The sequence below is a fragment of the Lotus japonicus genome, chromosome 1, assembly GCF_012489685.1.
Source record: "Lotus japonicus ecotype B-129 chromosome 1, LjGifu_v1.2".
Classification (NCBI taxonomy): Eukaryota; Viridiplantae; Streptophyta; class Magnoliopsida; order Fabales; family Fabaceae; genus Lotus; species Lotus japonicus.
In genome coordinates, this window is record NC_080041.1 from 7067444 (window position 1) to 7093772 (window position 26329).

The 26329-nt window shown below is 39.1% G+C and overlaps 1 protein-coding gene across 1 annotated transcript; it reads left to right on the forward strand.

Moving 5' to 3' along the window:
- Positions 1-18369: 18369 nt before the first annotated feature.
- Positions 18370-18903, forward strand: LOC130712403 (protein TAPETUM DETERMINANT 1-like). Its single transcript, XM_057562256.1, has one exon. The coding sequence runs from the start codon at positions 18370-18372 to the stop codon at positions 18901-18903; it is 534 nt and encodes a 177-aa protein (XP_057418239.1).
- Positions 18904-26329: the final 7426 nt, after the last annotated feature.

The following is a 26329-nucleotide window of genomic DNA, read 5'->3' on the forward strand; positions in this document are numbered from 1 at the left end:
GGCCTTGACAGATTCCTTCTTTCCTGAACTTTGAGACATGACGAATCGAGAGGAAATACAAGCAAAGTACAGAACAATGAAACAGATTTGCAAATCTGAGATGATGAGTCTTGAAGAAGATAGATGCACAAGCGGTTGAGAGAACACAATTTGCCCGTTGGAGGTAGTTATAGGAAATGTGAACCATGAAGTAACTTTCTCTCTGCTGATGTCACAACGGCTGTTAATGATGACCAAGAATAAACTAGCCGTTGACACACTAGGGCACGCTAATTGCTATGCATCAGAAAGACAAATCCCTAGACTTCCTCTTAATTTTTCAAAAGTGATAGCATCAAGGGGTTTTGTGAAAATATCAGCCAACTGCTTGTCAGTTGTCACATGCTCCAAGTTGACAATTTTATCCTCCACCAAGTCTCTAATGAAATGATGTCTAATATCAATATGCTTGGTCCTGCTATGCTGTATGGGATTCTTGGAAATATTGATTGCACTGAGATTGTCGCAGTACAATGTCATGACATCCTGTTCAACATCATACTCTTTCAACATTTGCTTCATCCACATGAGTTGAGTACAACTACTTCCGGCTGCAATATACTCTGCTTCAGCTGTAGACAATGAGACACAATTCTGCTTCTTGCTAAACCATGAAATCAAATTATTCCCTAGGAAGAAACATCCACCAGATGTGCTCTTTCTATCATCTGCACTACCGGCCCAATCTGCATCACAGAAACCAACTAAAGAAGAATTTGTATCATGAGTATAGAGAATACCATAGTCACTCGTGCCATTGATGTACTTGATAATTCTCTTGACTTGTAGCAGATGACTAGCCTTAGGAGCTGCTTGAAATCTTGCACATACACCAACTGCAAAGGTGATATCTGGTCTGCTAGCAGTGAGATACAACAAGCTTCCAATCATGCTTCTATAGAGACTTTGATCAACATCTTCTCCTTGCTCATCTTTGGACATCTTGATGTGTGTAGCAGCAGGAGTTCTCTTGTGACCAGCCTTTTCAAGACCAAATTTCTTGACTAGGCCTTTAGCATACTTACTCTGAGATATGAACATAGAATCCTCCATTTGTTTGACTTGTAGTCCTAGAAAATAGTTCAATTAACCAACTAGGCTCATCTCAAATTCAGATTTCATTTGTCGGACGAAATGCTCCACCATTGAGTTTGACATTCCTCCAAAGACAATGTCATCCACATAAATCTGTGCTATCATGAGCTTACCTCTGTCATTCTTCACAAACAGAGTTTTATCAATTCCACCCTTGCTGTACCCATTGCTTACAAGAAATTCAGTTAACCTTTTATACCAAGCCCTAGGTGCTTGCTTCAAACCATACAAGGCCTTCCTCAACTTGTACACATGATCTGGATGATGCGGATCTGTAAATCCTTTAGGTTGTTCAACATAGACTTCTTCATTCAAATAACCATTCAGAAAAGCACTCTTCACATCCATCTGATAAAGTCTGAACTTCAAAAGACAAGCAACACCTAACAAGAGTCTTATAGATTCCAGTCTAGCTACTGGAGCAAAGGTCTCATCAAAATCAACTCCTTCTATCTGAGTATATCCTTGAGCAACAAGCCTTGCTTTATTCCTTGTGACTGTTCCAGCTTCATCTGATTTGTTCTTGAAGATCCACTTAGTGCCAATGATGTTTACTTCTTCAGGTCTAGGCACTAACTCCCACACTTCATTTCTTCTGAACTGCTCTAGCTCTTCTTGCATAGCATTTATCCAGTATTCATCAGTGAGAGCTTCATTAACATTCTTGGGTTCTATCTTAGAGATGAAACAACTGTGAGCAATTATACTTCTGGATCTGGTAGTCACCCCTCCTTGAAGATTACCAATAATGTTTTCTTGAGGATGATTCTTCTGAACCCTGATTGATGGAGCTTTGTTTGTTGTGATATCTTTGTCTTCCTTTTCATCAGCACTTGTTTCTGACTCATTGTCGAGGGCGGTTGCTGGAGCATTAGCTGGAACATCAGCACCATCATCATCTTCATTCAGAACTGCTTCTTCCTTCTTGCTTGGTTCATCATCCACAGTCACATTCACAGATTCCATCATGGTCCTTGTGCGAGAGTTAAAAACTCTATAAGCTTTGCTGTTCATAGAATACCCCATGAAAATTCCTTCATCACTTCTAGGATCAAGCTTCCTCTTAGGATCACGATATGCAAGAATATAACATTTACTTCCAAATATGTGAAAGTATTTTACAGACGGCTTTCTACCTTTCCATAGCTCATATTGTGTAGAGGATGTCCCTGCCCTGATGGTGACTCTATTATGTATGTAACAAGCAGTACTCATGGCTTCAGCCCAGAATTGGTGTGGAATCTTCTTAGCATGTAACATTACTCTAGCTGATTCCTGGAGAGTTCTATTTTTCCTTTCAACAATTCCATTCTGCTGTGGAGTGATGGGGGCAGAAAATTCATGGCTAATACCTTCAGTTCCACAGAACTCCAAGAATTTTGAATTCTCAAACTCTCTTCCATGATCACTTCTGATTCTTACAATCACACAGTCCTTCTCATTCTGAAGTCTCAAACATAAATTCTTGAATATTTCAAAAGTCTCTGATTTTTCTCTCATAAATTCAACCCATGTATACCTTGAAAAATCATCTACACAGACAAACACATACCTTTTTCCTCCCAAGCTTTCAACCTGCATGGGACCCATGAGATCCATGTGAAGCAATTCCAGAACCTTCGTCGTGGTCTGATGCTGGAGCATCTTGTGTGGCACCTTGGTTTGCTTACCAATCTGACATTCTCCACATAGCTTTCCTTCTCCCAAGCTCAAATTGGGCAATCCCCTTATTGCTTCATCAGCAATGATCTTTTGCATGCTCCTGTAGTTGAGATGTCCTAGTCTTTGATGCCATACATTCACCTCATCTTCTTTAGTTAATAAACATCTGGAAACATGAGCTTTTTCTTCTGATGTCCACATGTAACAGTTGTCCTTTGATCTGACTCCTCTCATCACAACTCTCTCATCGTCAGTGGTCACAACACATTCTATCTTATTGAACTTCACATCATACCCTTGATCACACAGTTGACTTATGCTGATTAGGTTGGAAGTTAAGCCATTTACAAGTAACACATTGTTCAAGTTAGGAGATTCTGTGCTAACAAGCTTTCCTACTCCCTTGATCTTTCCTTTAGCTCCATCTCCAAAAGTGACATAGTTGGTGGAGTGACTTCTGATATCTTGCAAGAAGCTCTTGTTTCCTGTCATGTGCTTTGAGCAGCCACTATCAAAATACCAATCTTCCTTTGATGATGCTCTGAAGGACGTGTAAGCTACCTGACATCTGACTTCACCCTTGGGCTTCCATTCCTTCCTCATCTGAACAGGTTTTTTATCGTGCATCTGAGGATAACCATATAACCTGTAATAGTAGGGCTTTATGTGACCATTCTTACCACAGTAGTGACACTTCCAAGGTACAATCTTCTCAAGCTTGAGCTGGGATTTCACATGTTGAGGTACATGTCTGGGCAATGAATCTGACAACTGATAATTTCTAGGCTTCTTGAATTCAGTTTGTTTCGCAGCAGACACAAATTTCTTTGAACCTTTCTGATTTTCTTTGTTTGCAGTTCTATAGTCAAAGCCAATTCCCTTCAAACTCCCTCCTTGCTTGCTAGTTTCCTTCAGAATTTCATCAAGCATATCAGAACCACTGTTCAACATTCTAACAGATTTGTGAGTAGCTTCAAGCTTTCTTGTCAGAGTTGCCACTTCCTCTTGAAGTCCTGCATTAATCAACACTAGATTAGCCTTTTCCATAACATCAGCATTATTAAACTTACTTTGCCATTCCTCCAGATCTTCCTTCAGCTTTGTGCTGAGCTCTTTCAGCCTTTCATTCTGAGAGACAAGTTGTTCTATCTCACTTTGCTTTTCTCTCACAAGTTTACATGCTTCTTCCCACTTGATGTGTAGCAGCTTGTAAGTCTCAGCCAGTTCCTCATCTGTAATGTCCTCATCACTTGTATCAGACTCATAGACAGTTCCAGAGAAAGCATTGACTTTGTTTGCAGATATCTCCTCCTCATCTTCAGTGTCTTCATCTGACCAAGTTACCATCATACCTTTCTTCTGCTTCTTTAGATAAGTGGCGCATTCAGATCTGATGTGACCATATCCTTCACATTCATGACACTGCACTCCTTTATTCTGACCAGATTTTTCGTCTTCTTTGGTCTTCCTCTGTGAATTAGTAAATTTGGGTTTGTTATCGAACTTCATGTCCTGGACATTAGGCCTGGTTCTTTTATCAATCTTTCTCAATGCTCTGTTGAATTTTCTTGCTAGCATGGCCAGAGCCTCAGTCAGATTTTCACCCTCACAATCTTCATCATCACCTTCATCAGTGTTTGACACAAAAGCAATACTCTTATTCTTCTTCTCAGATTTTCCACTCAGTTTCAACTCAAATGTCTGCAAAGAGCCAATAAGTTCATCAACCTTCATGTTCTCAATGTCTTGAGCCTCCTCAATTGCAGTGACTTTCATAGCAAACTTCTGAGGAAGAGATCTCAGGATCTTCCTTACAAGCTTCTCATCTGACATAGGTTCTCCCAAAGCAAATGAAGCATTAGACAAGTCACGGACACGCATGTGGAATTCTGAAATAGTCTCTTCTTCAGTCATCATCAGATTTTCAAATTGAGTAGTAAGCATCTGAAGCCTTGACATCCTCACTCGAGTAGTTCCTTCATGTGCAGTTTTCAGAATTTCCCAAGCATCCTTTGCCACAGTACACGTATTGATCAGCCTAAACATATTCTTGTCAACTCCATTAAAAATAGCATTTAGAGCCTTTGAATTTCCAAGTGCAGCTTCATCTTCAACACTGGTCCATTCTTCTTCAGGTTTTTCAACAACAGTAGTAGAGGTGCCTTCAACCTCAGCCTTAGTGGGGTGCTTCCAACCCTTGACAATAGCTTTCCAAGTCTTGTTGTCAATCGATTTGAGAAAGGCTGTCATGCGAACCTTCCAGTAGTCATAGTTAGTACCATCCAGAATGGGTGGCCTATTGACTGATCCTCCCTCCTTGTTATCCATGAGAACTTGAATAAACTCCATGGAGCTCACCCAACCAGAACAGGGTGCCTGCTCTGATGCCAATTGAAATTCAGGTTCCCTCTGATACGATTGTCCTACACGATGCTGGGACAAGAGGTTCGACAATCGCTTAACAATAAACAAAACTTAACAACAAAACAATAACACTCAGAAGTTGTTAACCCAGTTCAGTGAAAACTTTCACCTACGTCTGGAGGGTTTGCACCCAAAGAAAGGAAATCCACTATCTCAAGATTCAGGAATTACAAACACTCATGAACACCTCAGTTCATAGTTCACTTCCTAATCTACCTAGTGTATTTCTACTTAGAATCTCAACCTAAGTATGAGAGCCCCTCTCACTTTCTCTCAATCACTGCCACAGTGATTGGTAAACACAATGAACAATCAGAGTTTGAATGTAATCAAACAACACAGAACCCTTCTTTGCTTTATAGAATCAGTGAGCAAAGAGGATTCACAAATAACAAAGAACGAAGCACACTAACAAATCCTAAAACACACGATCTCTCTTTATCAGCTTCGGTCGTCTTCACGTTTTAGGTCTTCATCCTTTTATAGACTTCAGCAGCGGTAGCATGGGCTTTAGGGTTAGCACGGGCTGAAGAAACAGATTCCAATAACAGCAATTTGAAAACGCAATCTTGATAGATTCGGTTTCTTACTGCACAAGTAAAGATAGAAATCAATCTTTTAACAAAGATTGTTTCAACAAATAACAACCCAACAACTAAAACCCTTATGAGATAGTTACTTGCTCCTCAAGTAACTCAAAACATATCTTCAACAAATCTTCAGAAGGCCCATAACAGAAACACAAGCTGAGGACTGATGTTCTAGCCTCACGAGGTCAGATGCCACGGCATCTGCTTCGACAATCAGTTGTTTTGACAAAATGCAAGGCAACATGTTCCAACACCTTCCTATGACATATCATAATTTAACTACCTAGAATAAGATCAAGATATCAATCAATAAGTAAAGTTGACTAGACCTTTATATTAATAATATTTTCTATATTAATTAATAATTACAAATTTTTTAATTCCTTATATTAAAATAAAAGCTAAACATTATTTAAAAACTAAACATTATTTAAGGAAAATATTTTAACAAAATTCATAAATTAGAAAATTTGACCGGACAATTACATTAATATTATTTAGTATGTTAATTAATTATTTTTAAACTTTAATTCAAAAATCATGATATTCTCTCTAGCTTAGTGGTATATTGTCCCATGGGAATCTTTCGAGTTGCAGGTTCAAACCCTGCTAAACACATTTTTCAACGAATTACAATGAAACGTCTGTCCCCTTCCTCTGCTAGGGTTCCACTTGAACCTGGTCTTCTTGCGTCGTCAACCAAGAACCAAGGCGCGACGAGGGTCGGCGACGACTCTTCTCAACAAGACGACTTTGACGACGAAGATGAAGCGGAGAGGGAAGTAGTGTGGTTGAATGGGTCACCTCCCTCTGGTTTCTTTTCTTTGTTTATCGATGGGATTTCTGATTTGGTGGGTTGTCCCTGAATCAGAGCCCTTTTCGCCAAGATTGGGAGGATTGGAAAGCTCTTCGTGCAGCGGAATCAGAAGGCTGGGAGGAGATTTAGGTTTGGGTTTCTCCACTTCTTTTCAAGGTCTTTGGCAAAGGCGGCGGTGGCACAACTCAACGGGACACAGATTGGAGGGTTTCACCTTTCGGTGACGGTGGCAAGATTCCCTTAGAGGTTAGGTTCGAAGTCACAGAGCTTTGATTCGGCTAGCATGGTTTTTCGAAGAAGGGGGCTCTCTGTTTCGCGAAAGAGAGTGCCCCTGGGTGTGGTGTCGACGCCGACATCATTCTCGTGGCGTGATGTGGTTCTGAGGAAGACTGATGGGAAACGACAGGCGCTTTGTGCTTCAGATGAAGACTGTATGTGTAGCAACCGGGGTCGCGGCTGGACGACGCATAAAAGAGTTTTTGAAACAGAAGAGTTGCCACCAGTTTATTAAGGGAAATTGGAACCTTTGAAATAAAAAGAAAACTTGGTCTGCGACAGAGTTCTTGGTTCGGGAGTCATTTACGTATGGGGAAGGTATTAGCACCCCACGACGTCCGTAAAAAACGGTTACCTCTGATTGATTGTGCAAAATTAAATAATTTAAAAAATGTTCATTTTACCCCAAAAAAGAAGATCTAAATTTAATGTCTTATGATTTAATATTTACACTTGAGAGAAAATGATTATTAACATGGAACCCTAAGGTTTTTTTTATTTTTTAGTGCCTGTTGGGAATTAAATCCCGACCTACGTATTCTCAGTGAGGAGACATCAAGGCTACGTAGTTCTAACGTGATTTAAATTGATTAAAAAACGATTTTTATCTTAATTTTTTTTTGTGATTTTTTGGAAAAGATGTTCTTTTGTGTTTTCTTAAGATTTTTTCATGTTTTTGGATTTTTGAAATTTTAATGATAAATAAAAACATATCTTTTGGATTTTAGATTTTTTATGATGAATAAAAACATATATTTGAATTTTGAATGATTAAAACTAAACACACATTAATAGACTACACATACTAAATCATTTAGGCCCAAAACACACACATAGAAATATAGTACGCACACACACACTAATGCACTTTTAAACCTAGGGTGGCTGCCATGTAAGAATCATGGTGACAAGTTTTGGAGGAGGAAGATGATTTTCCTTATGCTTGGTTTCCTCTCTTTTCTTATAATTCCTGATCAGAAATCCCTTTCTATTCTCTCTGTAATTTTTCTTTCACTATGTCTTCTCTCTTTCTCCTCTTTCCTTGTTCCTCTATTTTTCTTCCTTCTGCTTACTATTTCTGTACTCTGTTTTCTCACCAATTTTTCCTCTTTATTCGGTTTTTCTCCCTTCCATTGTGTGTTTTTTGCCTCCCTTTTATACTGCTCAGTGGCGGTGAACAAGCAGCTTAGCCATGGTGATAACTTTCTGAATCTAGAGTGTTAAGCAAGCTCTACTATGTATGTCAATCCAGTCTAAAAGAATGGCTCTGTATCCTCTAAATTGCGGCTCCCCACATGCTCTGTTTTCACTGCCACTGCAAGTGGCTTTCTTTCCCCAATTTTTGACTTCTTACTTCCTTACCCACAAAGTTTTCTTGCTTCTCCTGCTTTCACCGCCACTGCAAGTGGCTCTATCCCTTTCTTTTTCTGATTTTTTCAATTCTCCTTTTAACCAAATGTTTCTTTTCTTTTTTAGTCACTTACGTGACTTCCTTTTCTTCTCCTTTTTTTTGTTTTTGTTTTTTTTAATAACTTAAAACAAGTAATAATTATTATTATTATAATACTAATAATATAATTTACAAAGGATAAAATTGGGTGCTGACAGTATGTTTCCAACTTCTTGGCGATGCAGCGAGGAGATTGTGAGATTACCGGAGGTGGATCTGTTTCCCGAATTGTTTTCCGGTTGGCGAAGTGCGGAGTCTGATAGCGATGGGGTGGAGTGCAGTTGGCTGTCGGTTGAAGTTTTGTTCGCAGAGTGGCGGTTTGGAGAGACAAGAATGGAGGGTGGCGCGGTTCGGATGGGTGAAGACCTGGTAGGAGGTGGAGTGGAGCTTTGCGATTAGATTCTGGTTCGTGTTGATCCTCCGAGATATCGAGTTCTTACTGAGATTGCAAGTTCCTTGATTGGCTCCGGGATATCGAGTTCAGGGAGTTTTTTCTTCCTCCAAGCGGTGGCTTGCCCAGGTGAGTCTGTATGCTGTCTTGGTTGGCTCTAACCAGCGCCGACTTGCCTTGATTGATCTCCTTTATGTTTGCCTTGATCGCTCTTGGAAGTTGGAGGTTCCCTTTGCTGGTTTTGAAGGTATGAAAAACAGTAGAAGGGGGGTGTTTGAATAGGGTTTTTAAGATTTAAAGTTTTCTCTCTAAGATTTTGATAGTCTTTTCGGTATAAAAATATAAGGTGCAAGAGATGAAGGATAGAGAAAAGCACACAATGATTTTATCCTGGTTCACTTGATGAATCACTCAAGCTAATACAGTCCACCCGCTAAGGTGATTTCTTCCTTCTTAGAATGAAGGCAATCCACTATTCAAAGATTGTTACAACTGCACTAGCACACCTTGCTCAGTGACTAACAACCTATGAACTAGCAACACTAAGAAAACCTTGTCTTAGTCTTCTCAAGTATACTGACCTCACTGGTCTCTCAAGGAAATACAAACAAGATTTGTAAAGGGTTTGGTTTACAAAGAAATGCTTCTGAAATAAGCAAAGGTAAACACAATGAGAACAATGAAGAAATATTGCTAAGGTATTCGCTCGTCGGTTTTCACTTGTATTGCACAATAGTTTCTTAGCCAATATCTTCTATCTTCAGCCTTTAAATACTCCAATGTTTAGGGGTTGTATCTGTTGAAAGAATCCATCCGTTGGAGGGCAATTCTGGAATTTCCAGAACCTGCTAAGGCTGAACCTCGTAGGTAAGGCGGTCAGAATAGAACACTTGCTTTTGTACTATTGACAATGACATTGCCTTAGCCTAGTTGACTTCTGATCTTGGCGACGCTTCATGTTGGAACTTGTGAAGCAATGTGATCAGAGTCAGAAGGAAGCTTGGATCTTCTGACCTTCAAAACTTCTTCTTCTGGACCGTTCACTCTGAACTTCTGGTCATCAGAGGTGGAAGTACTTGGGTCTTGAGAGCCAGCTTACTCTTGGGCTTCAGAATCTTCAAGTCTTCAGCTTCTGGACCGTTCCTCAGAACTTTTGGTCTTCAGAACTTCAGTTCTTGAGTCTTTCAGAGTCCACACCAGAGCTTTAATCTTCATAACATCTGAAGCGTTTGCTAGCGTTTAGAAGAACGTAGTGATTGCAGAAGCGTTTCATTGGTTACTCTTGGGTCTTCAACTTCTGATGGATATATCTTTGAATCAGAATCAGAGCCTGTTTGTCACACACTTAAAAGACAAACGTTAGGGTACCCTAATTGTTCATACACAAATATAAACTTGTTATCATCAAAACATAGAGTTGTACCACCTGAGCAAATCTTGGTCTTACAGGTTTTTGTGTTTCTTCTTTTGTGGTTGCTGATAGGTGTTTTGGCCCCTTACTCTGTGAGGAGATTGTTCAGGCTCCTTGTGCGAGTAGCGAAGGGGAAGTGCGGGTTCCTAGGCGTCGGGGTCGACCCACAAAGTCTCTCGGTGGAGCTCTCGGCCGCTGTGGTGCCTTTGATCCAGGGGAAGGGGTAATTAAAGGACGTTGTCCTATCTTGAAGGCTTCTCGTCCCCGTGGTTGTCCTAGGAAAGGAAAGAACGCAACTCTGATTGATGATCCTGAGGTGGTTACTATGGGCACTTTGGAAACTCAGTTGGTGGTTGTTGATCCTCAGGTTTCAATGGGACCTCCATGTGTTATGACGCGAGCGAGAACGACCTTGGCTTTAGGGGTCCAACTTGGTTTGGCTTTTGATTGTCCTGACGAGGCGACCATTCAAGGCTTTACTGCTTTTATTAGGGATCGTGAGTTTATGGAGATGTGATTGGTTTATTTGTAATTAGTGCTAGCCTTTCCTGGGTTTTTCTGGTGTTTTGTTATTTTATGCTACTAATTAGGGTCTTTTGAGCTTTATTTTTTTCGGGGGTTATGTACAATGGTAAGCTTTTTGTTCCACTAATCATCTCATCCCCAATGTATCTTTTGAACTCTGACCTCTTTTTGATCTTTTATATATATATATATATATATATATATATTTTCTTTTGCTCTCAAAAAAAAAATAATTAATTTTTTTAAAATTAATTACATGTTAAGGGAATTTTGAAAAATCATAAAAAGATAAATAAGTATAATTGACTTGACTTTTACATGATTTATTTTAACACACTAAATAATAAATAACACATTGTTAGTGCAACATTGTTAGTTAAGTGAAGAGTAAAAATAATTTTTTGTCGTAGTGCAACATTGCTAGTTAAGTGAAGAGTAAAGATTTTTTTTTATAGGCAAATGTTAGTTGTTAGAAATGTTAGTAAATTAATTCCTCATCCGGGTTCGAACCCGGGACCCTTCACCCTTTATCTCACCCAACCCTTATGTCCCTAGCTCTTACCACTTGAGCTATCATTCGGGGACACGTGAAGAGTAAAGATAATTTCGAATGTTTCTTAGGTAGGATGACAAAGAAGAATTATTTTTTGACAGCAAAAAGAAATTTTATTAAATGAGAAAAAATCTCTCATGAAAGTAGTAGAGTAACACCACCAAACCTACCTTAGAATGCCAAAACTTGATAATGAACCTCATTAAAACCTTATTAGGGAAACCCTTTGGGAAAAACAGGAAAAAAAGTACCACATTCTCAAGGGCCCCTTACAATTTAGATCACAACAAGCCCAAAATACCACCATGGAAACAAAATGAAAAACAGTCCAAATTTGTAAGCCATTCTACTACCATCACATAACATTCAGCAATAATCCTCTCCACTATATATCCCACAATACCAACAAATAGCATGAACAGTAGGCCTCTACTCCAATATGTCAAGCCAATTTAGTGAATTTACCATCATTCCTGCATAAACCATGTCAATTGCCAACGTACTACAACAGGGACTAAACCAGCTCAATTTCTTACCTACATGAGGCTCGATGGAGTAAACTTTTGCCAACTTTCAGCGCTGGATAATGAGTCCTTAGTTGCTATTTTTGACTTGGAAGAAATACGGGAGGCAGTGGGGTCTTGTGAGGGTGATAGATATCCTGGACTAGATGGAATAAATTTCAAATTCTTGAAATTCTTCTAGGAAGCCCTGAAATCTGACTTCAAACGCATGGTGGATGAGTTCCATGCTAATGGGGTTTGGCCTAGAGGGTCTAATTCTTCCTTCATTGCTCTTGTCCCCAAAATTTATTCCCCGCAAGGCTTGAACGACTTCCGCCCAATCTCGCAGGTGGGGTCCATGTACAAGGTGGTGTCGAAGATCTTATCAAATCGTTTAAAATTGGTGCTTGGTAAGCTCATTGATGAGACCCAGTTCGCATTTGTGGGGGGAAGAAGCATGCTAGAGAGTGTGGTTATTGCGAATGTGGTGTTGCATGAGGCCAAGAGAAAAAAAGTCTCCAACTCTAATTCTTAAGGTTGACTTCGAGAAGGCTTATGACTCAGTCAGTTGGGAGTTCCTCTATTACATGCTTAGACGGATGAAGTTCTGTGAAAAGTGGATTGGTTGGATCCGTGGTTGCTTGGAGTCTGCTTCAGTCTTAGTCCTAGTGAATGGAAGCCCTAGTGATGAGTTCAGAATGCAGAAAGGCCTTCGCAAGGGAGACCCGGTGGCGCCTTTCCTGTTTCTCATTGTGGCGGAGGGATTCACCGGGCTAGTTAAAAGGGCTATTCTAATCAACAAGCTCAAACCGGGTCGGGTGGGTAAGCAATCTCTAGCCTTCAGTTTGTTGATGATGCGCTTCTCATTGGGGAGACCTCGGCTCAAAATGTTGTCACATTCAAATTCATCCTCCGTTGTTTTGAGCTAGTGTCAGGCCTTAAGGTGAATTTCAACGAAAGCAAATTGGCGGGGGCATCGGTGGATTCCAGTTTGATTTTGAGGTATACTGACCTACTAAACTGTAGGACTATGTCAGTCCCCTTCTCTTACATTGGGCTTCCAGTTGGGGGCAATTCTCGTAGGTTATCTTTCTGGGATCCGGTAGTGATGAGATTGCAAAAGAAACTCTCAAGCGGGAGGAGGAACTCTTTATCCTTTGGCGGTAGAGTTTGTCTAATAAAGAGTGTCCTCGCTTCAATTTCATTGTACTTCTTATCCATGTTCAAAATGCTAGTTGGAGTCTAGAAGAAATGTAAGAGTAGGATGAGGGAATTTCTTTGGGGTGGCAAGGAGGGTGAGAATTAGTTGGCTTGGGTGAGTTGGGATACGGTCTGTAAACCTAGAGATGCAAGAGGCCTTGGAATAAGGGATTGGGGCAAGTTTAACCAAGCGCTGTTAGGCAAGTGGCGTTGGAGGATGTTGACTGACAAGGGCTGTTTGCTCTGCAAGGTTCTATCTGCTAAATACAGAGGTACTGTACCTGCTTCTGCTTCTAACTGGTGGAAAGGTTTGAATACCCAATGCTTTGTGTTGGGAAACAACAGAGCTGAAGAAAAAATAAAACACAATCACAACACAAGAAAATTACGGGCAGTACAACCACACTCTCACAAAGAAAATATTAAACTAAGTCAGATATAAGCTTAAAGTGCTACTGACTGGTGCATCTAAAAACAAAGAACCTAGGTCCAATATATAGCCTTGGTCTCCCCCTTGTTTCACCACACTAAGCGATGTGGGACTTCTCCAATAGCTAATTTTTAACCTCCTTCTTTATTTTAGAAACTTGGGCAATGTGGGACTTGACAATCAACCCCAACAATCTCCACCTTGATTGTAAGAGTTACACATCTTCCGCTTGCATTGTCTATACCGACAATCATACTCCACCATAAAAGAGTACACTTTACTTGGAAACAAACCATCCCAAGAATTTTCTTCACTTGGAACTAAACCATTCCAAGAATTTCCACATGTCGAAACCTTGTTGAAATTTATGGTGCAACTCCCATGTTGGCTTCCAGGAAGTTCTTCAGCCATCGACACATTTCACCACACACACTGCATCAATGCCAACCAATGCCCGTGTGCTGTTTCTGAATCCGCTAGCAATAACTTGTCCTTTTCCATGGTATAGCGGAAATACCATAAGAACAAACTTTATCTTCTAGATGAGATCACCATCATCTCCCAGAATAAGGGAGACATTGCTAGCACTTACCTCAGAGTCTTTTTCAGATACTGCTTCACCTGGACAATTTCTCTTCACATGCCCAGACTTTCCACACTTCCAGCACGCCAGATTCTTTGCAAGGATCTTCTTCCCATTAGCCCCACCTCCAGTTAGCAATATTGAGCTTGTTGAAGTGCTTTCATCATTTTTCATTCTCCTTTCTTCCGAAATAATTTTAGTTGCAACTCCTTCAAAACTCAAACTTTCCTTCCCATACATCAAAACAGGTTTAAAATGAACATAGGAAGATGGAAGGGACAAAATGAGCCTTAACGCTTCAATCTCTACTTTGATAGATTCCAGCTCGGAGATAATATTATTCAAAGTACTCAAATGATCAGATATTTTCGTACCTTCATCCATGCGCAGATTGTGGAATTGCTCCTTCAGCAACAACCGATTTGAGATGCCCTTTGCCTGATATAACCCTTCAAGCTTCTCCCAGAGCTCCTTGGCTGATGACAAATTCTGCACATTTGCAAGAATGTTCTTTTGCAAACACAGACGAATTGCACTTGCAGCCCTCAAATCTAGTTCCTCCCACTTGTCGGCCTCCATGTTAGAAGTGTTTCCTTTCAGCGCCTTGTGTAATCCTGATTGTATCAGCACATCCTTGACATGTACTTTCCACAAGCCAAAGTTGATTCTTCCATCAAACTTCTCTATGTCAAACTTCATAGCGCTCGAGTAAGACATAGCAGCTGCAAACTTCTTCTTCAGCACCTCCACAATATCACACTTCTTTTCTGGTGTGGAAGATCAGATAATTCTGCAACCACAGAGCATACTAAGAATTGTGATATCTCATCGAACCGAAGCTCTTGATACCACTGTTGGGAAACAACAGAGCTGAAGAAAAAATAAAACACAATCACAACACAAGAAAATTACGTGAAAACTCCAAAACCGGAGAAAAAACCACGACCGTTGTCTAAACCGACAACCAGAGAAATATCACTATGTGAAAATTGTTACAACACATAGACTTCTCTCACTCTCACCCCAATGCCCCAGTACAACCACACTCTCACAAAGCAAATATTAAACTAAGTCAGATATAAGCTTAAAGTGCTAATGACTGGTGCATCTAAAAACAAAGAACCTAGGTCCAATATATAGCCTTGGTCTCCCCCTTGTTTCACCACACTAAGCGATGTGAGACTTCTCCAATAGCTAATTTTTAACCTCCTTCTTTATTTTAGAAACTGGGGCAATGTGGGACTTGACAATCAACCCCAACACTTTGCGGGTCAACAGGGTGCATGGTTTGATTTCGGGCTGTGTAGACGACTAGGGGAGTGGAATTCTGTTTTGTTCTGGAAAGATGGCTGGGTAGGAGGGATTCCTCTGTGTGACAGATTCAGCTCTCTCTACTTTTGTTCTTCCCAGCAGATAAATTATGTTCGTGAGTGTGGTAAGTGGCATGATGGTGTTTGGTGCTGGGAGCTTACTTGGAACAGGGATTTGACAGAAATTGAGGAGAACCTTCTGTTAAACTTAATGGCTGCAATCAGTGGATTCTCGCCTATACGAAATAGGGCAGATTGTTGGATTTGGAATTATGAGGCATCCGGTACTTACACAGTGAAATCGGCTTATGAGAACTTACAAGGTCAGGTTCAGCCTATGGAGGGAGGCGCTTTTAAGGAGCTTTGGGCTGTAAAGGCAACCTCAAATGCTTTGGCATTAGTGTGGAGAGTCCTTTGGGGAAGGGTTCCAACAAGAGAAAATCTGAGGCGTCGTCAAGTTCTCTCAGAGGAAGCTGATATCTCTTGCCCTTTGTGCTCGCAAACAGTAGAGAGCACCTCACATCTTTTTTTCTTCTGCACTATTTCTGGGAAGGTATGGATGATGATCTATAATTGGTGTGGAATTAGTTCCGTAATGCCGCTGGATACTTCTATTAATTTTCTGCAGTTCTTGCAAGAGTGTGGCAGTTTGAAAAGAAGGCGTGGGGCATGGTCAATTTGGGTAGCTGCAATTGGGAATATTTGGTACAGTAGGAATGCTTTGATTTTTAAGGGAGAAGATTTTGATATTCATAAGGTGGTGGAACTTATTCAAATTAAGTCCTGGACATGGCTTAAATCTAAAATAAAGGGGTTCTCTTATTCCCTAATTGAATGGAAAACGCAGCCTTTAGCTTGCTTGGAGGTTATTTGATGGTCTGTGTAGCTGTTTTATTTGTACTAGTGGCTGCACTTTTAGCTCTGTTTTTTCTGATGTAAATTTTATCTCTGTTCCTTTTTCTTCTCTTCTTCCTCTTGTATTAAGGGTTGGAGCACCCCTTGTATCCACTTTTAATACATATCTTTGGTTTATAAAAAAAAAAAACATGACAACACCAGAATCTAATGACTCCCCGCACTAGTAAACTACGCCAAAATCAAAAGAGATGAACCAGTAAAAAACCATAAACCAGTAAAGGCACACATCCAACATTAAGTATCTGAATGATCGACTAGTGCAGCAAGAACTCCAAAACCAACCAGCTAAAAGAAAAAGAACTCCAATACCCCTCAACCGCCTAAACCTCAAAAACCCAAGAAGCTAACAGCACACCAAGCAAAAACCAATAACATGTCATGATCCAAACCAGCACCAAAAACAATTAATCCCACTGTATCAAATTGCACCCCATCATAAACCAAACCCACCTTCTTCCCCACATTCCAAATCTGTCTTGCCCTCGAACCCACGTCCTCCCCCTCAAAATCATCAGATGAAAGGGAATTACGATGGAGATTGAGTTACCTTAACCTTCCTGTCGCGTGGTCTCCCTCGAAGCCCTTTTGATTTCGCCGCTGAACGCCCAGCCCGTACGCTGCCACCCTTCTTGCGACCTCGCCGTTGCTTCACCTTTTCAAGTATTTCATCATCTGAGAACGCGTATTCATCTTCGTCAAAAGCACTGTTAGACAAAGAAGAAATATACATGGTGCACAACTAGTTTCACACCTGAGCCTTTAAGAAATAGTACAGAAGGTGCAGATTCCACCCCGAAGCTGACATTAAAAAATTCATGGTGGAATCTGCACCTTCTGTGGTATTTCATAAAGGCCTCATCTTCCTCTCAACACTCGGAGATTCGAGAACACGAAGCAGCAGCAACAAGCATAACCCGGTCGAACTTGGGATCAGACGCAAAGGAACGGTGTGTTGAGAACCAAAACACATATGTGAAAGATAAGGAAATTGAAAGGAAGGATGTTTATTGAAAGAAACAACTTGGCTAATATATAGCCTTACACTGACACATTAAACATATGATCGAGAAACTGAAACAAAGAAATAACTCACGTTATTCAACTCACAACTAACACTTCCTAACAATATGATAGACTAATTCAAAGGAAATAACTACTCCTAAAAAAAAGGTGAATCATAAACTGACTAACAAATTCTTCCTTAAACTGAATGCTATATGCAATCAGTTTATTTTACTCTCCGAACAAACTCCTAGAGACCTGCGTAGCTTCAAGACAACATATCCAGCTTGAGTGGTTTTGTCATAATATCGGCCACTTGTTCTTGTGTGACACAGTGCATCAATTCAATAGTTCGAGCCTTAGTGAGATCTCGAAGGAAGTGAAAACGACCATGCATTACTGAATTCTTCGAAAGCTTAATAGTAGAACTACTATCACAACGAATCATTGCTTTGCTTTAATTCTTACACAATTTTTTTTTACATCAATATTATTTATTCTTTTTTATTATTCATTTCCTCGTTATTCTGTTTTCAAAAAAAGAAATTTTAATTTAAAAATAACAAGTTAAGGAAATTTTTAAAAAGTAATTAAAAAATCAATAAGTAAAGTTTTTTTTTTTGAAATGAAATCAATAAGTAAAGTTGACTAGACCTTTATATTAATAATATTTACTACTTTTCCGATGGAGAAAAAAAAATAATATTTACTATATTAATTAATAATTGCAAATTTTTTAATTCCTCATATTAAAATAAAATTAAACACTATTTAAATTTTAGTCAATAATCAAAATTTAAGGAATATATTTTAACAAAATTCATAAATTAGTAAATTTGACTTGACAATTACATTAATATTATTTAGTATGTTAATTATTTATTTTTAAACTTTAATTCCTTATATTATATTTTAAAAACAAATTAATTACATGTTAATGAAATTTTGAAAAATCATAAAAAGATAAATAAGTATAATTGACTTGACTCTTACATGATATTATTTATTATAAGTTATAACAATTACTAATTGTAAAATTATTTTTATCTCCTCATATTTAAAATCAAACATATAAATAGATCTATCTTCATTCTTCAACCTCTCTTCACTCTTCCATGCTGCTCCACCACACTCTCTGAATAGCTTGTTCCAACCACCGCCTCCTCCTCCCTCGCCGCATTTTCTGTTTCATGGAACCGCAACTGCTTCAACGCGTCGTCGCCGCCATTATCGTTACCGTCTTACTCTTCTCCGTAACCCTTCTAGCAGATTCATGCAGCGGCGCTCTCGCCGGAATCCTATCCCGGCGGTTAACGGAACAAATCAACAAAACGCTCCATTCTCAGCATCGCAAGCTTCTTCGTAGTGGGACTGAAATGGTTGAACCTGAGAGAATATGGGGTGACAACGAGTGCGACAAGTCTGATATTGTGATCAACCAGGGCCCCACGACGCCGCTACCGAGTGGTATTCCGACCTACACGGTGGAGATTATGAACATGTGTGACAGTGGATGTGACATCTCCGCCATTCACCTCAACTGTGGCTGGTTCAGCTCTGCACGACTCATCAACCACAAGGTGTTCAAGCGCCTCCACTACAATGACTGCCTTGTCAATGATGGCAGACCCTTGATCAATGGGGGCATCATTTCTTTTCAGTATGCTAATACCTTCCCATACCCTCTATCTGTTTCCTCTGTTGCCTGTGTGCCTTTGAAATAAGCAGCTAGCTCAGGCCTTTTGACATGACACTAGAACCAGGGACGGATGCAGGTTAATACTCATGGGGTCAAATGCCCCACATGATTTTGACAAAAATATACAAATGGTATAGTAGAGTTTCAAGATAATAAGTATTATGTTGCCTACATATAGAAAATGCCCCCACAGTGTAGAAAATGCATTCATACAATGATGTATTTTCAAATTTTTAATAGAATATGTTACTTATTTTATGTTACAAATTTATATGTGAATATTGTCCCCACAACAATAAGTTTCTGAGTCCGTGACTGACTAGAACCATAAGGGAATTATATCCATGGTTCATTGGGAAGGTTATAGGTATAGGCCATGGTGATTTTGGTTGGATTTTGACGAGATTGATTTTATTTTCTCTTGTACACACACATGATATAGGGTATTGGAGATGTCACTTAAATGTGCCACGTGAATGGGTCTTAATTTGAAATGTGATCATCAGGGGAATGAATATGAATATATGCTGACAATTTTTTGATAGATAAGGAATTGGGTCATTTTGGGTGAGGATTTAACATAGGATAAAGTTCTTGAGACCCAATTTGTGTTACCTTATTTTGGGTATGAAATGATGAGAATGATATGATTTCAGCTAAAATCAAACATATAAATTATTTCAATTTTAATGAATAGTTATGGAAAATGTTTTAAAACAATAATTCGACAAATAAGTGAAATTTATGAGATTTGCAATAATATTATTTATTATTTTTATTACTAATTTTAAAAAATTTAATTCCTCATATTTAAAATTAAAAGTAATATAATTTAAATTTTATTTAATAATTACTATTTAATTAATTTTAAAAAATAAAAACAAATAATTAAGTATAATTTACTTGACCTTTACATCAATACTTTTTTTCGAAAACAAAAAATAAATATTGAAATGGAATAGCACATGAGGACAACCCCTCATGAAATAGGATAAAGTCATACAAATCCACCTTCCGATTACAAACGCCTTATAGACATCAATATTATTTACTAATTGTAAACAATTTTAGTTTACTATATTTAAAAAAAAAGTTTATTAAAAGTTCGGTTATACTAATCATAAGTTAAGAATTGTGTATAAATGAAAAGTAAAGAATTAGAAATTGGTGAATTATAATAGAGTTAGATATATCTATGTTGATTTAATAATTTTTATATTTTTTGAGTGATGACTGAATTGCCATTTTTTATTTATTTTCTAGCGGCTCAACCCGCTTGATAGGCTCTTGGTCGGCTGGAAAAGGTGAGTTATCCGACTTTACTCCCTAACATTTGATTTTTTTTTCTTCTCTAAACATTTGGAGTTGTTTGGATAAACAACTTAATTGAACGCTTATTCACCAGCTAAATTGATACTTATTGAAATAAGTTAAAAATAGGCTATGAATAAGCATAAACTTATACATAAACTAATTTAAACAACTTGTGAAAATAAGTTTAAAATAGCTTATCGAGGGTCATAAGATATTAACATAAGTTCTCTCAAACACTTACATATAAATACTTATGCTATAAGATAACCTCAAATAGCATAAGTATTTATGTAAGGGTTAGAGAGAGCTTACCGCAAATAAACTGATTCTCATGAGGGTTTCTAGAGAGAAAGTCTCCAACTTGAGGAAGTCTCCAACTTCTCTCTAGACAAGTGGTCAAATTAGAGTCCCGCGATCATTGGTGGTGCCTGGAGTGGCGAACTATGGCAAAGGGACATGGCGGCTGGACCGTCAAGACTTCGGCACATACCAAAGGGGTCGCATTCTCTAGAGAGAGCCAAGCGATGGTTACCTAGTGCTACTAGAACAAGCTTTCAATGCAAATATGGGAGGCACAGGAGAGGATCGGGTGGAGATGGAGGTAAATGTAACGCACCGACTTTCAAGGGTCACAATTAATAATCTGCTAAAATAAATATGCAATGTTTTCCAAAAGGATTTATAAACACGAGTATATTTTTTTCTCTTCAAAGTATTTCCAAAAAAGGTCATGCCTACTCCCAACTATAAATACATTTACATCGAGCCTTGAACAAGGCAAGTACCCGAGGGTAAAAACGAAAGCACACAACCTACAAAACCTAAAAAGAATCAGATTCAACAAAGAATCTATTATGCAATGACACCATAAATCTGACATACTCCCTATGATTTCCATATCGGGAAACCGCAGGAAAGCAATGCACCGAAACCTACCCGAAATCTCAAATATAAATCCATAAAATCTCTATACAAGCTTTAACCAATAATGATAAGCTTTCTTTCCTAAGGCTCTAGCCTTACATCCGACTCTACTCTTCGAGTCTTCCACTATTCTTTAAGTTCTCCTCTCCGACTCGTAAAAAGGTTAACTTCATCGAAGATTTGTCATCGCCTAATAGCGTTAAGCGTCCAAACAACAAGTAGCAAACAGAAAGGGTTAACTCCAAACAACTACCTCACATAAAAGAGAAAAACATGTTATTCAAATTTAAGTGCATAACATGACACATAAGCTAGCAACTTAATTCAAGATAAATGACAACATATATCTAACAACATGAAATCAAATCATATATCAGCAAGATCAACGATATGGATTTAACTCAAATATCAACAACTTAACAATATAGATTAACTCAGATATCAACAACTTAACAACATAGATTAAACTCAGATATCAACAACTTAATGACATAGATTAACTCAGATGATAATAACCTCAATAATATAAAATCAAATGAGATAACAATAAAACCAACAATATGAGTCAATTAATAACGTCTCGAAAGATGGGACAATGATAGAACCACACCTCCTCATCGCCACTTATAGCGTCACACAGACGGGACAATCATAGGACCACACCTCCTGATCGCCGCTTATAGCGTCTCACAAGACGGGACAATCATAGGACCACACCTCCTGATCGCCGCTTATAGCGTCACACAAGACGAGACAATGATAGGACCACATCTCCTCATCGCCACTTGGGTAATTCAAATCACATGTTATTCATATTTCCAACAAGCATAAATCAATTCAACTATGCATACTAGCTCATCAAATCAATATTAGCAACAAGAGATTATCATCAAGTAAGTCATTGAGCAATGTATAATGGCCTAACCCCATAAAACAAAGGCATAAGCCTCAAGATTTAACAATGGCCGAAGCCTCAGAAAACATTTGGCACAAGCCTAAAAAAACATTCTACATAAGCAAGTATACATCATAGTAAGCATGCCAATATTTCAATCAAAACGTCAATCAAATTTTACACCTTCATCTCAAACGCAAGAAGTGCGATTAAACCATGCAAGACTCAAAGAAACTTTATACTGAGTTACTCTTACCTTTTATTTCTCCATCCAAGCTAGACATCACAATTCGATCCAAAAGCAGTTCCCGAACTCAGCAAGTTCTCTGGGGTGTCTTCCTTCGTCGCGAAACCTCACAGCTTGCTCCAAAACCTCTTTCTTCAGCTCAACTCATTCCAAACCTTAAGCAAAGTATCATTGCTTAGTCACTAAGAAACAATATACAAACTAATAACACTAAACAAAACCGGAAGAAGATTTCGAAGCTTCAAGGTTCAACATTTAGGCACGAATGGAAGAATTTCCTCAAATGATAGAGTTTTGACACGATTCAAGATTATACAAAAACACTATGTTCAACAATCCTCAAAACTATGTAGCCTCTTGGGCGAGATTTTAGACACAAGAAACCAACCCAGAACGTTCTAATATATTTACTACATGATCAACCACAAGCCTCTTAAACCCCAGTAAAGTTTCAAGCCGAAAGTCCAAGTAAAGAATTCAGAACAATTCATACAAGGATTGAAGGTCACACACATGGCAGCACTACCTTCGCTCGCTAAAATGCGCATAAATCGAGCTACAAACTTGGAATGACACGAAACCAAATCCAAAATTTCGACATTTGAAAGAGATACGCTATAGCTCAGGCCAAACAAACTCAGAAATTATTTTTGGACACGGTACCACTACAACAAGTTTCGGCCAATACTAAAAATAGGGTTTCCCGAACTTTTTCTTCAATCTAAATTAATTCCTATGTATTCTTAGACGATATCTAGGGTAGGGAAACACTCGGAACGATTACGGGAGATAAAACTAGAATTGGGGCTTTTTGGTCAAGATTTAATGCCCAAAAACTAAAAGTTGAAATTTTGAAAAATTAAACCGATGGGGTTTAGACAATGCCTTTTATAGCAACTATCCTAAAGGCACTAAGCAAGATCGAGACTTTAAGCGCCAAAAAGTAAACTCAGAGTGAAATTGGTTTTTGAGTTAGATTTTCATATCTACGGTGACTTGGTGAAAATCTTAGCGCACCGGCGGTGAATATGGAATGCGGGGAAGGTATAGATGATGATTGAAAGAAGAAATCGAATTAAAAAGACATTTTTGCATAAAGCTCAAAACTTTGAGCATAGAAAGACATAGAGAAAAGCACCGGAAAGAAGAAAATGATGCAAGGGTTATGATCCTTACCTCTGTGCCTATCCAACGGAACTGGAATTGGGACGATCGGGCAAGAATCGGCGAAATTCTCTCCTTCTCTCTCTCTCTCTCTAGACCCGCGGCCTGATGTGCAAAAATGGGGAGGAAAGGTGATTTTTCTCCTTTTATAGAAGAAGGGAAAATAAGAAAAAGAAGGTTTAATTGCAACTTTGGTCCCCAACGTTTACCAATGCCACGATTTTGGTCCCCCACCTAATTTAATTACATGAATGGTCCCCAACATTGTAGGTCGTGTGCAACGTTAGTCCTACCGTTTATTTCTTAATGGAGGAGGCTTACGTGGACGTCTAGTTGGAGAGAAAAATGAGATCTGAGGAGAGAGGGAAGCACGTGAGTATCACGTGAACTCACGTGAACCTTATATAAACCCATTATACCCAAATCTGAAACCCTAGGAATCTAAATCGTGTTACCTTCTTCGTTCCAGGGAGGTCAGGGGTTTAGGTATAATGGGTTCAGATAAGGGTCACGTGATACTCACGTGCTTCCCTCTCTTCTTATACCTCCTTTCTCTCTCCAATTGGACGTCCACGTAAGCCTCCTCCATTAAGAAATAAACGGTAGGACTAACGTTGCAGACGACCTACAACGTCGGGGACCATCCATGTAATTAAATTAGGTGAGGGACCAAAATTGTGGTATTGATAAACGTCGGGGACCAAAGTTGCAATTAAGCCGAAAAAGAAAGATTTCGAGGGTCCGGTCGTTTTGATACTTTCATCTACTGATTTTAAGTGAGTATTTGGCAATAGAATGCCAAAACTCAAAACGAGGTTCTTTAAATTGAAGAAAACGATCCAAGCGCAATATGGATAAAAATACGCCGAAAAAATACTTTTTGCAGTTGACGTCGGATGAAGAAACTTCCTTCTGGAAAAAAGATCGCAAACGTCGAAAGAAAAGAGGCTACGAGGATGGAACCTTTGTCAGAAGTCCGGAATAGAAAAACTCTTTATTCAGAGTCTTAATTAAAGTCCCCGAGAAGATAAGGTCTAGCTTCGACGGACTTTCGGGAAGCAGAATCTATCGTGCGTACAGTCCAAAGTTCTGTAACAAAACATTAGTTAGGGGAAAAATACCCTGAGGGTCTTATTTTTCTAACGATTTTGAATTTCTCTTAAACAGTGCTCTAGGAGCGAAAATAGGCTTTTTCGAACACTCTCGACCTTAGTCGAGTGCGAACACGGCTCGTGCTATCACTTAAATTTACAACTGTAACATCATTAGTCACATTCTGAACTTAATTATCATATAAATAGTTCAGGGTCAGAAAAATAACATAAAATAATAGAATATAAATACTCAATTAATTAATATAGCGAAAATAAATAAATACTCTAGTTATTTATTTCAGGGTCTTACAGTACTACCCCCCAACAATCAATCAACAAGGAGGAGTACCATTTTTGTTGATGGTTTAAACGAAAGGACTCAGTATCACCGCCTCAAAAAATTTTGCGCAAAGATTGGCAATATTGAGGGAGTTTATGTTCAGAAGAGGACGAAAATCAATAGGAGATCCAAGTTTGGGTTCGTTCGATTCAAGAGTGATGGGGATGCAAATTTAGCTATCCAAGAACTTGATGGTAAGATGCTGAATGGTTCTACGATCAAACTAAGTGTGGCTAGATTCCCTCTATTGTCCAAGAAAGCTAATAACAAGAGGAGTGAGGACGCTAATCAGGTGATTACGTTGGGGCCTTACGAAGATGAACTGGAGTTCCCAAGCAGGGAAGATCTGAGAGGCTTTCTCACCAGTGAAATGGATTATCTAAGCTATATGTTTGCCTTTATTCGACCGGCAAAAACATTTTCCTCACCTTGTAAACACTTTTTCTGGCTAACCTTTTGTAATATCTCCATTGGCGCTTGGGATGAATCATTCTTCAGGTCATTATCAGGGCTGTTTGGAGAGTTTGTATGTATGGATCAAGATACCAAGGAAAGGAAATAGTATGACATTGCAAGGATATTGATAGCTTCTTCCTTGCCTGCCTCCCATGGGCGGTCTGTAAAAGCTATGTTGGACGGCGAAAGTGTGTTGATAGAAGTGGAATCTAATCCTTGCTATGACTTCCTAATTCCTGGAGAACATCTCTCTCAATCTGGATTTACCTCATCTTCTTCCTCTGAGAATGAATCATATGAAGCGGTCTTGCCCACCGACTCAACAGTGGTGGCCAATTCTTGGGACTCTGTGGAATCTCCCCCTACAGAGTTGTTGGGCGACAGGGGTGGTGGTGGACACACCTCGGAAGATAGTGGTTTAGTGGAATCTCACGGAGGCTCTATCATCGTTGATGTCTCTTCAACGGTGGTGATATTTGAGGAAGAAACGCCAATAACCTTTTCAAGTCAAAGAGATATCTTATCCTTTCCCAGCAAACTTTTCAAATTTTTGTGAGATGCTGGGGACAAGGCAAACAACCCAAGGAACATCTACTCTGTCTCCGTTTGTTTGGATAGAGATATCATGTTTCGGGTTTTTCTTGACGTCAACAAGGTGTTTGTACCCAGAGTTTTGTGGCAATCACGTGTGAACGAGCTCAACAGTAATATCTGGAAGTCAATGGCTCTAGCTATTAATTTGTCTGGGGTGGTCCCAACTTCAAGTCGTTGGAGCCCTGGTTTCTATCAAGTCTTGAAGGCTTTATTTCCTATGGTGGGCCAAATTGGGCCATGGTCAGATTGACTTAGGGGAGAATTTTGGTCACAATTCTGAAGACTTAACAACAATTTCGTCTCACACCATTATACCAGATAATGAATTGGCCTCTATATATAATTATTTCATTCCAAAGAGAGGCAGAGTCAGGCCTCGAAAAACACCATTCTCTTCCCCTCTCGTCCCCAGAAACTCAGCAC